The sequence below is a fragment of the Ambystoma mexicanum genome, chromosome 1p (genome assembly GCF_040938575.1).
Source record: "Ambystoma mexicanum isolate Mex_15411 chromosome 1p, UKY_AmexF1_1, whole genome shotgun sequence".
NCBI lineage: Eukaryota > Metazoa > Chordata > Amphibia > Caudata > Ambystomatidae > Ambystoma > Ambystoma mexicanum.
The window spans coordinates 1056807274-1056820410 of NC_090921.1; the positions used below are offsets into that span (position 1 = coordinate 1056807274).

General features: G+C 47.5%; 1 protein-coding gene across 1 annotated transcript in view; it reads left to right on the forward strand.

Annotated features, from left to right (window-relative positions):
- The window catches only part of CTCF (CCCTC-binding factor), a 601567-nt gene that overhangs the window by 306477 nt on the left and 281953 nt on the right, over positions 1–13137 (forward strand). The window contains exon 7 of the mRNA XM_069604497.1: positions 6125–6285. Within this exon, the coding sequence (XP_069460598.1) occupies positions 6125–6285 (161 nt within the window). The remainder of the gene's footprint in view (positions 1–6124; positions 6286–13137) is intronic.

Below are 13137 nucleotides of genomic sequence, written 5' to 3' on the forward strand. Positions count from 1 at the left end.
ACGAAAACCCAGCGGTTTACGCTGTACTTTCACGCTTCTATGTGCCACATCCAGCAATTTTCTGGATGGGAGCCATGGAAAGGAAACTGTGGAGCGAAAGACACTGTTTAGAAGTTTGGTGGGTCAGGTGTATACTTGGTGTGCCAGAAGGTCTATTTGCACAAAGAAGTGCAGAAGGCTATGGTGGAAGTGAGCAATGCAAGGAGCAGGCACCCTGGGTGTATGCATCAACTGTATGTACTTCTTTGCAGTTAGTAACATGCAAGTTGTGCTGCATGTGCCCAATATTTTTTGAAAAGTGTGCATTAAGTGGGGTAGTGCGGAAAACAAACCACTTTGCAGTGTACACGGTAAGTGGCAGACATCCTACTGTGGTGCATGCATTGTGTGTATATCATATGATGTGCGCTTGTATGCTGCGGCATTCGTAATGCACCTACAAACATGTCTAGCAAAGCACAACGAGGCAAAGGAGGGCAAACAGAGATGAGACAGAGATAAACTACCTAGTAGGACAGGTGTGACTTAGATCGCCCTAGTGCATGTGTGGAGGGAGGGGAAGGTACAGTACATGGGAAGAAGAAGAAATGACAAGTAAAAATACGGGCCAATTCTGCCAAGTGCACAGATACGTGGACACATGAAGTGGTGGATGCACTGTTAGGCATATAGTAAACAGTGCTCAAGTGCGGGGTTTGCTAGACAGCCAGTGTAGGGGTTCGCCTGGCAGGGGGAGGTGACATGGGTCCAACATCAGTCGTCAGGTACGTAGTGCAGATTAGGTTTACGTCATGCAGTTAGTCGGGGAGATGAGCAGATACAGCAGAAGTGAAGAAAAAGACTTTGGGGTGCTTCTGGAATCTGTGATGTTTCCCCTCAAGTGTCTGGGAGGCAGGGAGCCTGTTGCAGAGGGAGGTGGCAGGCGACAAAGCACATCTACCGACAACTGTTTTTTTTTTTTTTTTTTTATTTATGCAGAAGCGCTCGACCTTGAGCAAGTTGGAGACGAATGAGGGAAGAGCTTGCGCATGCAGATATATAGGCTGTTATATTTGAAGGTATTGTGGTCCCAGGGGCCAGAAAGCCTTCTGCATGATGCAGAGTCTTCTCACTTTATTCCTCGCAGCCACTGGGAGCTATTGGCACCATTTCAGTGCAGGAGAGATACCATCCCAAGTCGCGCACTCCTCTTGTGGATGCGTTGCAGAGGGCGGAGAGTAGAAAGGGCCAGATTTAAAGAGCGTGCTGTAATAGTACAGCCTACACAGAAGTACAGCTGTGCAGAGAATGATCTTTTGGAAAGTTGCTTTCCCTTGGTACGATACATTCAATGCTGATATTGATGCAATTTTTTTTAGATTTATGTAGGAGGTGGGTTAGTGGGGAAAACATTTGGTAGCATTGTCGGAAGGAAAGCGGTGAGTTCCTGTGTCGAAATTACACTTTATGATATGGGGCAATGAGAACGTTGCAAGCACATATCACTAATATGCCACTTCATGGTAGGTAATGGGGGGAAAAAACAGTATACTTTTAAAGAACGTAATAGCCGCTCAGTGGCAGATACCGTGTGCAGAGGCACTTGTATCACAGTAATACGCCCAGTGCAGAAAAAGATTTGGTACCTTACATTTGTGGTAGTGGGTGCGGAAGAGGATGAATGTGGATGCAGACATTTTGCAATCTATTACTGAAATTTGTAGTGGACGTGCGGACAAGTGACAGTACACTAGCAGGCTGATTTTCTAACGGTACCTATGAAGTGTTGTCCAGCACAGACAGTGTTAGATGGTAAAGTCTTGGATGGCATTGGTGGAATAGTGTGTGCCCATTTACCCGTACCCAATGAGTAGTACTGGAGAAAAGGTGGTGGAAAGGGAAGGACTGCTCCTGCTTTACTGGGGTGCGGCCCTCGCAGTACTTTGGGCACTGCACGTGCCACAATCTGCACTTTTTACATTGCTGTCCAATGCACATGGGACTTTAGGGATTATCCAATCAGGTACTTTGGGTGTGGTTTACAGGAAGGGGCATTGAAACTTCTGTACATTACATTCTGCATAGTGAGGCTGGCTGACATGGCGAAACCCATTGTGTTGCCTATAGGTGATGCCTTTCTACTCAATCTGCACAAATATGCCCTGGAAAGAAACTTTGATGGCAATTTCGGGTTGCAAAGAGTGGTCACATTGTGGAACAGTGTGTAAAAGCGCAGTTTCGCCAACATGGATGCACTTTGCAAAGACATGCCCACTTTCAGTAGAGGCAATGTTATCGTCATCCACTACGGCGGTATGCATATAGGTTACATGTCTTGTTTAGGCTTGTTCTGTCGACTAAAGAGGTTGCTAAAGCTAGTGAAGAGGCTTTTTCCCACTGCCAAGGTGCTCTTCTCGTTGATAAAACCACGAAGAGTGTGGGCCACTGCTCATGGATGTTCCGAGCCAGACGCAGGAAGGTGTCATCAACAGAAGCATGAATACTTTTCTGTCTGCTGCTGGGATGTTCTTCTGCAACAATGACCTCATTAGTTGAGGAAATGCAGAATTTTTCCAACCAGATGGCATTTCTTTGTCGCCAATTGGTAATGTTGTTTTGTTTGCCCATCTACAAGATGCGGTGAAGAGTTTACTGTAACAATGTCTGCAAAAGAAAACACAAAATCAAATTTAAAAAAGGGTGTTCCTCTTGAAGTATCTACAAAAAAGAAACCCAAAAATAGTTTTTTAAGATGCGCCCCTTATAACAAACTTCCCCTGGCCGGGTTGCACATTATGCCCCTCTGCTCGCAGGAAGCACGAAAGCCAAATCCGGGGATTTTCAGGATGGCGGAGATGGAAATGGGACTGTGGAGCCACAGGGATTGCGCAATAACGTTTCTGGGCGGTGTGTGTATGCAGAGGAGTGTTGTACAGAACTAATACTGTTATATGGAGAGCTGTTCAATGTCATTGGTGGAAGCGTGTGGAACTTTTAACAGCACGCAATGACGGCGTGCTGCAAAGAAGAAACTGGGAACTGAAGAAGGAATGTTTCTGCTTCATTGGGACATGGCCCTCGCCGTCATTGGGGGGGTGGGGGGGCGGGGAGGGAACGCACGTGCCCTTACTCCCCTTTGCCGCTAGCTACCCATGCGATTGGGACAATGGGGAATATCGCAGGAAAGCTGTAAACTGATTGCTCAGCATCTCTGAGGTGTGCCCTTTTGTAGGGTTGCTGTGGACAACTTCCACCCGGAAAGCAGGCCTTACATTGTCCCAAACCATACATGCACGTGCAACGGCACATTGTGGTGTGTCTGTAAGCTTGTACTTTTCGAAAAACACTCTGTAGTTTGCTCCACCCTGCACTTTCCTGCTGTTCGAGGGTCTGGCTCCTGTCCCTGAAATAAGGTCTCTCACACCCTGAGTGGGTGCGTTAACATGCTGATGTCGCCACTGTTCTATTTTGGGGAGGCTGGCCACTGCATGCGTTTTGGGTGCAATACGTTATGCGCACGTGCATGGGTGTCCCATGGATACCGTCGCCTTTTCTCTACTTACTAAAACTGTGCCACACGCGTGCCAACAATTTAGGGAGACGCTGGGTATTTATAAGGTTCAGCAGGTGGGATGTTTATCTGCATAGCTACCTGTAGGACGTGGGTGGACGCCCCGACCTAATTAACATTCCTTTGCATATGCTGCACAGTGGCGATGTAAGCAGGACACAGAGGAACAGACACATGTCTACTGGCACTACGCATAAACGTCCGGGCGTACAAGCATTGATTGGTGGTGGACAACATGCGGACGTGCGGAGCATGCTGGCGGCATACAGATACCTCCATTGTCATTGCTGATAGCCCGGACAGTTGCAGTGTACGTAGGACCCCTACTGTTTTCTTACTTGCGGTCATTGCAAGGAGGACCGTGTGCCACTAAGTCAGAACCCCATTTCAGGTTAAAAAAAAATTACCACTCAAACAAACAGGCTGCAACATTCTCATTATTATTGTTTCCTTGTACACATGCATACACCCCATTTGGAAAGGAAGGGGTAGCAGAAGTACTTATTGTGGGGACATGGGGGATTTGCACAATTTGGTTGTGAGGGGAGGAAGAGATTGATGTATTACCGTAACGTCTACCATGAAATGGTTTTTGAGGGAATGGGGGGCTCCGACATGGGGAAGGAGTACACATGCAGGTGTGCCAGTGCATAGTTATTTTGTCCAAATGAGATCCTTGTACGTAACCTTTAAAGCGGCACAATTGTTCACCAATTTCTCCACTTTGACTTCCACGCTGTCCATTTCCCTATGCGCAGAGTTTCTTTCGTTTCCTATGCCCGTATACTGTTGTGGAAGGGTTGCTGCTTGTACTGCCTTGCTTTCCTTTCCAATATGTTGTCTTACCAAAAAGAAAATGGGCCTCATTACAAGATTGGCAGTAGCCTTGCCGGTAAAACCGGCAGGCTGCTGCCACACTTGCAATATTTTCCTCCACCCGCAAATGGGCAATTACCGGGGCATTCTGGCCCACCAGGCCCGGTTTTTGCCCATTCGCGGCCACCAATAAAAAGATGCTCCCTGTTCCCATTTGGCCCCATATGGCTGAATGGGGAGGTCGGATGCACAGGCACCATTTATAATGGTGCCTGTGCATCCGACATGTTGTGCATTGGTTTTTAGCAGGATACCCTTACATGCAGTGCATCTTTGCTTACGTGTATGTATTATCTGCTGTGACTGACCCCTTAGGAAAGTAGTGTAGGAACATGTGAGAAGGGTAAGTGACTGTCAGTGAAGAAAACTACCTGCCCTACATATGTCAGTGACCAAAACAAGAGGGAGCCAGGCATGTGATGTCATCAATGACATTTGTGATATCATCTTTGATGTTATGGGTATTAGTCTTAGCAGTGCACAGTGGTGGCTGAAGTTATGGTTGCTTAGCTTACCATAACGGGCACATTTTTGAGGTTTTTCGGTTTTAGCTGTAACCATAACGTCCCTGTAACACTGTTTTTCCATTGAATTTTATAGGTTTTTACTAGTGCAACTTAACCCCATATAGCAACGTTTTTTGTCTGTGAATTTTATTGGTTTTTAGCAGGATACCCTTACTGTGTAATAAAGAACTGTGCAACATGGTGCAACTGCTGGCACCATGTTAATATGGACAGCAGTCCCAGACTATGTCTCTTTGCAGAGATTGTGTGGCACCCAACCGGCTAAGTATGGCAGGTGCTCTTACATAGTGGTACCAATCACCAAACGCAAATAATATAGACAAACAGCACCATGGGCAAAAATTGGCAGGTAAAATAGAGTAGATTTGCAAATTGTTCACTTATGAAGCAAACGGGACAAGGGCATAGGGAGTACACCATAACGGAATGCATCAACTACAGAAGGGATGCCTGCCTTCCCCAATCTTACTGTACTGCTACTCAAAGGGGAAGAAAGAACGAACTGCATGAGTAACTACTGGAAAATGCAAAGACCTGAACGTCAGTGCAATGTAGTAAGGACCCTAAACTTTGTTAAATAATTGCACCGGTGCTGCAGTATGCAATAGTACGGAAGCATAATGTGTCTTGGTGTAATGCAGCAATGCCAAGCACCTTACAGTGGCAGGAAGAACATTTCCATCATGACGCAAGTACTTTCTATAGTAACCCCATTGGTACGCACAGTGCTGTGAATCGTAAAAAATGTAATATATATTGCTGCATGTACATCAAACACATTGGGCCTCATTATGAGTTTGCCGGTTTGGGAACTACGGTACTGGTAAGCCTGCCAGTACCGTAGTTCCCGGACCGGCAAACTATGAGTTGTGCTCGCGGGTGCCTTTTTGCCCGCCAGGTCCGACCCAGCAGGCAGAAAGGCACCCGCAAGCACAGCATGTCGGATGCACGGTTTTACCTGTAACCATAACGTCCCTGAAACAACATTTTTCCATTGAATTTCATAAGTTTTTATTGGTGTAACTTAACCATAACATCCCTTTTAACAACGTTTTTGTCAGTGAATATATATACATATCTATCTTATCGAATTACAAATATGGCCTCGGCTTTAATGTTTAGAATGTTTGCAATACTACAGTTGAATTTTTTTTTTTTTTTTTGCATGTAGGTGTCCATTTGAGAAAACAGCATTCATACATTGAACTGGGAAGGAAGTGTCGATATTGTGATGCTGTGTTTCATGAGCGGTATGCCCTGATACAACATCAGAAGTCTCACAAGAATGAAAAGCGTTTTAAGTGTGACCAGTGTGAATATGCCTGCAGACAGGTAAGAATGTTTGCATTACGGGTTTAGAAAGATGGTCTGATGGAAAGGCTTTCTTGAATTTATGTTAAATTGTCATGTCTTGAAATGTACATTGTTTTCCTAGTGAAGTCCAGGATTATAAGTAGGGGTGTCCTGTTTTTCATTTTTGTGTAAATCCTAGTGGTGTCTGTCCAGTGCTTTCAGAATTTTTTTTTTTATTATTCCACTGTCAAAAAATCCCCGGCTTGACCCACAATGTGCCCCAAAGCCCCAGAAAAGGACCCATATCAAAGTATGCTTAACCATCCACTTAAATGGACTGTGGCCCCATTACCCCCAAAGTAAAACCTGGGCTATTTTTTAATAACTCCCACCTCCCATGAATGTATTTATTATACTTATGTAGTGCAGCATTTGGCCGAAGGCATCTTTGCAATATGCAAAAATTGGGTGGTGGGGGGGGTGGTTCCACCGAGTGGGTTAAATCAGAATAGAGAAGTTTTCAACGCTCGCCTGAAAGACAGGTAGTCCTCGGTTTTCCGCAATGACGGAGGAAGAGTTCCATAACCTGAGGAAGAGTTCCATAACCTGGCTGCCACAACAGAGAAGGTTAAACTGCCTCTACAAACAAAATTAACACAAGGGATGACCACCTTGTAGGAATGGGCTGAGTGCAGTGCCTGTTCGGGACGTAGCAACAGTATTTCTGCTGGAGGTACTCTACCCCATTCCCATAGTAGGCGCTGTAAGAAAAGCATGGTATCAAAGCTAGACAGACACAAGTGATCACAGTTCAAGGGTGTTTATTGAACTTCATCAGGGGAGTGAAAAATGCCTATCTAAACCTAAATCTAAGATGGGAGCAAGCTACAACCATCAAATAATAATAGTCCTAGTGGAGTCAAGTCAAATAAAAAGGGCCTATACTGAAAAGAAATATTGCCAATCCTTACCGCCATGCTACGAATAGTGTGCGATAATGTTCACAAAATAAAGTCGGGATGTTTAGGCCATTGGCCTCCCTTGCCCACGTTTTTATCATGCGACAAGGCAGGTCACTCGAGCACAGCACACTTTTGGGCTTCTTCGCACATGGTCACAGTCCTTTTACCAACACCAGGACCTTCTGTGCCCAAGTCTCTTTCGTTCAAAGTCTCTTGCTTCAGAGGGTCTGATGTACCAGAAGCAACAAAGAAAAGTTCCTTCCAAAATTCTAATCGGGTGGTTTACTCTTTGCCCGGGGTCCCCTTCAGCCGGGCTCAGATCCTTCTTTCACAATTAGCCTCTCTGTCGGGTTCGCACCAACTTTAATTCGTAGGCATCCCTCAGTCGGCTTCACATATGCCACAATATCTCGCGGGTGAGCTTTACTTTTCACCCCGGATCCCCCTCTTTCCCTTTTTAAACAATTAGTCCCCCTCTTCCGGGCTCAGACCAATTTCAGTTCGTAGGCAAGCAAAGACTTTCGAATGTGCATGGGATTCAACTTAACCCGCTGCAGGACCACTTCGATTGCTCTGTTCAATATTCTTTTGCACGCTCTGGGGGTACCAAACCGAGACCTTCAAGTGAGCATCCATGTGGCGCGGGACCACTCTGTATCTGGTACCTTTTTTTGGTTTCATAAAGTTCAACCACACACAAGTTCTTGTTCATACAATATTGCCGCTTGCAACCTTAAGCATAACGCAGTCCGGTCTGCTATCGGTTTCTCCTGACTCATCGGCTGTGCTGAACATAGCTGAAACATTCAGCTGAACATAGCTGTTTCCTCGTGCATTTGGCCTTGCTCATAGTGTGCTTTCGAGCTCCGCCTTTTATCTGTGTGGGGAGGTGTGATGGAAGTCAGGTGTGTGTAGTTATCAGTAATTGCCTGACTTTGCATGTCCCTTGTGTTGGGAAATGTCAGGTATACGGCTCTGGTGTTAGTCCGTTGTGGCTCATGGTGAACTGTCTGTTAAAGTGTTTGTCGGAAAAGGGGGTGGGGATTGAGTTTATAGATCTCCTACCTGGTAGGATGGAGGAAAGGTGTCGTAAGGAAGGGGATACCGCGTCCCACTTCCACTCCCCAAAGACCCTCCCCACCCCCATCCAGTTGATCCTCCCACACTGGTCCACCCGCAGGAAACTGGATCCAATAGCGATGGCCATGTCCTGGCCACCCCTGGATGACCGATTACCGGGGACTAGCGGGTGAGACACCTTCAGGTTTCTCACAGCGCGATGGACCCTACAGATTTGAGAGTAATCAGTTTGGCCACTGGAAGCCAGTCCAAAATGCAAAGAATGGGGGTTGCATGGGTACAGCGGGGGGGTCCAGGGTGGCGGCCCTGGCTGCAGAATTCTGAAGGATCTGTAACCTATGAATGAGGTAAGCGGGCTGGCCCAGGTAAAGTGCATTGCAGTAGTCCAGCGCAGACGAGACCAAGCAGGCACCCACAGGGGCCCTGAAGTGAGTGGGAAGGAAAGTTGGAAGAGAGCAACCGAGTACGATCCCAGATAGACTTTTCTGCTTCGTGACACCATATGTTTTTGCACAAAAAATTTGAAGTGTTTTTGCAGTGTTTAAGATATAATTGTTGCTTGACTGTTAAGGTAAGATATCACAGGTTATGACGTTCTGTTTGTAGCAGAAATATTACAGGAAATATTCAAGAGAGGGAGCCAAGCCACAGGAAAGGACAGGACTTGATGACGGACAGGAAGAGGGATGGTAGGCTAAAGAGAGGAAAGCCTAGCAAGACTGAGCCGTAAAGAAAATAGGAGTATAATATAGAGAGCGACGCTGCTGCAATCTGGTCACCTGAATGCTCCATTTCACAGGGGCACCATGTTTCCAGTCTTGCATGCTCCTTTTACAAGCAATTATCATCGGGTGTGTTACTTGCATTGGTTCAACTGGACTGAACCAACACTTGAATCCCCAGAATGCAATTTTTCTTGAAAGGCCAAGCCTGGAAATAATGTCGAATTACATGATCACCCTATGCAGGAACAAAAAAATCGTCACATTTCACTTCTCCCTTACCACCCTCCACCATCACCACCGTCTCACCTAGCAGAATACTCACTGTGAAGACTGCAGGAAACTGGGAAACTATTCATGGAGCATGGATAACCGAACAGATGAGAGCTAGGTGATTATGAGAGGGAATACAGTAGCCAAAGGAACTATGGAATTTACAGCCGTGACAAATACGTCTGACTGAATGAATTCAATGTCTCTGTAAATAATTTAATCGTGCCCATGTTTTCAATCTCCGAGGGCTACAAGCCCAGTAGCTTATACCAGACATTTTGCAAGTTGGTGGTTTGCAGGTAGATTTCATCATGACTCCAGATTGCTATTAATCTACACATAGCCTGCCTCATGCGAGGAATTCAACTGACATTAGCATATCTGTTTTCTGTTTAACTTAATAGTAATCTGAATGCAAAGTAACTGCTGAATAAGTATATTCTGAAAGTTGTCGCACGTAGTAATACTGGAAAAAATACTACCCATGTTTCACCTAGCACTACTTTCTTATTCCACTTTGTTACAAAATAAGCATGTATATTTTACTAAAGGAATAGTCTGCAAACCTGTTTTTATTTTTTTTCATTTGCAGGCCATCATTTTTTCAAAGCTTTTTATTTTAACCAGATTATTAGAAACCACCAAAACAAATCTACTTTTGAACACTTAAACAGTTCATTGGGTCCCTTACCCAAATATCTCCATTTACATCTATCATAATATTGCACCGGCCTCCTATAACTGACCAGGTGTGATTGGAAGAAAACCTATGCCTCATCATACAGTATTTAATAACTGGGAGTTATGTTAAACCTGTTCTCCAGCATTGGATCTTTCATGGATTCATATGCTTCGAGTATTCCCTATTCAGTCGTCGGGCTGGGAATCCTCGGTTACACATGGATTACTTTATAATATAAAGGAAATTAAATTGTTTTGTAATCTGGCTTTGTCCTTGCCCTTTTGGGTGAATTTGGCCCCAGCCAATCGAACGTCTAGTATCTAGCTCCACCGCTCGAGGTACTCTTTAGATTCAAACAGCACGTCGTGCTGAGGAGTACCCTTTCCTTTTTCGCCTACAGAGAAACTTCAGACAAACTTGAATACTGATATGTCCAGTCCCCTTGCCTCCATCCTTGTGGGCACCCGTCCCCCAACATTGGGACGGTACCGGAATCTTTGGCATTGACAAATTGAGCTTCCCCTTTAAATTGAGTATAGCGCGCAGGGACGCAGCCTTGGGCGCTGGAACGCCCCGCTGAGGCCCCGCCCTCTGGCACTTTACCTCAGTCCCTTTTTCCACATGGAAGGTGTCTGATCTGGCAGCCAGCGCAGACTTTTTTAGCTTTCCACTTGGTCCCAGTCTTTGTTTTTCAATCTTACTTAACCTCCCTTCGGTGCCTTGCCTCCCTTGGCGCATGCCGGCTGGAGGAGGATTCACGAGATGTGCTTCGTCTGACCGTTCGCTCCCGTCCTCGGACCCCCATGCGCTCAGTCTTGATTGCTTGGCGCCCGATCACTGCTGGGACTTGTGCGTGGCTTGCAGTGCTCTCGGGCACAGGGCATTGAAGAATCTGTTGTCGCTTTGGAGGGAGATGAACCACACTTCTCCACCGGCGCATCTTAAAGAGTTTGTCTCCAGAACCTCTCGTCAAGACAAGGTAGACCCTCTGTTCAGCACGGCAACTCTTTGCCGGGGGTTCCCACAGGCAAGGGTTCCTCAGATTCAGATTCTGGTAGGCCCAATGCTACTGGCTCCCAAGCTGAGGGACCCGTGGGCTCTTCTGGGAGCAGACCGGATGCCGTCAAGGCTACTGGCTCCCAGGCCAAGGTGCTTGGAGTGGAGGGGCCCTACCGGGTTGTCGTCCTAACGGCGATCAAGTTTGTCCTCTTCTTCGACTGCAAGGGGTAAGGGATCGTCAGGAGCCACCTCCAAGAGTCTCATCGGAACGATCCAGCATGGGTGCCGAGGGCACGCAGCCTACCGGAGCTTGCTCGTGAGTGAGTCCGGGTGCTATGACTACCTGCCAGTTGGCCGAGGGCTCAGTGCCCGAGTGATCTGAGGTCAGCGCTTCTGCTTTGGGTGCAAGACCTGTGCTGTATCCTTCCATGTGAGCCCTCTAGTGGCATTCGCTCCCTCCTTTCCAGGGCGTGGCGCAAGTTTCCAAGAAGGGGGGGGGGTGGGGGATAGGCACCTGGTGGAGCCTGCTAGGCCGGCGGCCATTTTGGATTCAGCTTGGGCTTGAATGGGCCTTACAAGAAGGTTCCAGTCCACTTCCCTCTGGAAGCGGCAGCAGACTTTACTGTACAGGCATCTGTTCTCAGGGGTACATCTACCCATCACAGCCTTACAGCTACACGCCTCAGCGATTCGACCAGGAACGGGGGATTAGCACGTCGGATTCCTCTTCCTCATGCGGTCACCGCAGATGATGGGGCTTCTCAAGGACATTGTCAAGGAGGTGATCCCACAGGTTGTGCCACCCGGCCTCCTCATGTAGGCCCTCTGGTTCCTCTAGCGTAGCCGCTGCCTGTCCCTCTCCTGGTCCAGGCCTTGCCGGTTGTCCATGCTCTTCCGCTTCTGCCTGTACCACCACCGCCTCCCCCCTAAGCAGCCGTTGGATCTGTCTTCGGTCCTGGATCGGGGGGGTGGGGGGGGGGGACTCTGCTGGCACCTGTGTCCCAGGGCCCTTACTTCACTCTGTCTAGAAAAAAAAAAGGGTGGTGACGGGGGGGAAAATATGATGATGCCCAGGACGACAAATCCTCTGCGTCTGTAAAGGCCTTTCATGACTGCCTTCAGGGCCTTGCAGAGTTATTGGGGGTGCAAATCCCAGACAAGGCCCCTAAGGAGTCAGGAGTGCTAGCAGAGGTTTTGGGAAAACGCACCACGATCCTTTCTGGCATCCCCCTCCACAAGAATATCCTGCAGATGGCGTGGATGGTCTGGGTGGGAGAAGCAGATGAACAAGAAACTGAACAGCAGTTTCAGGCTAACCGAAGGATAGCCATTCCTCCTGGCCTCCCACCCTCAGCCGCACTCCTCGGTGGTGGCTGCAGCCTCACTCTATTCAAAACCATCCTCTTTGTCGTCTTCCTCCTCGAGAGATGCCTCTAGCTGTGTTTCTATCGAGTCTTTGGGCAAGCAATGCTATGCCATCTCAGGTCTACATTTGCGGCAGGCCGACGAGTTGACCAAGAAGAAAACTGCCACACAAACTGCCAAATCCTTGGCCATCCTGACTAAGCTGGGGCAGAAGTCATTTTCTCAGGCACAAGGCAGGGCCAAGTTCAAGCCCCGGCTTTCGCTGGATTTAAGGGGTTTCAGGACTGCGACACGTGGAGGCCTGACAGTGAAAACAGGAGGAAGCAGCAGAGGACTTTGCACAGGTTTTTCCTTTCCCCCTCCTATGCACCTGCCTCTGACACCAAGAAACAGCGACACCAAGGTTGGGGAATGCAGCTCACCAGTGGGGGACAGATTAGCTCTTTTCCAGGACAGCTGGAAGCGTCTTTTCAAGAACCCTTGGATCCTATCCTTCACTTCCATGGGCTTCAGTCTTCCTCTTTTCCTCTTCCTCTTCATCAGATCGGGTCCCTGTTTTTTTTATTTTTTTTTTATTGGAGGTCCTTTCACTCTTGGAGATGCAGGTGGTAGAACCAGTTCCTCATTCAGACAGGGGCTCTGGCTTCTACTCCAAGAGTTTTGCAGTAGCCAAGAACAACCAGGCTGGCCTGAGGGGGGTAGTCCTGGACCTGTAATTTCGCAATCTATCTTTATTGCTGAAGCACTTCAAGATGATTACTCCCGTGCACATAGCAAAGTCTCTGTGCGCAGGAGACTGGATGTGTTC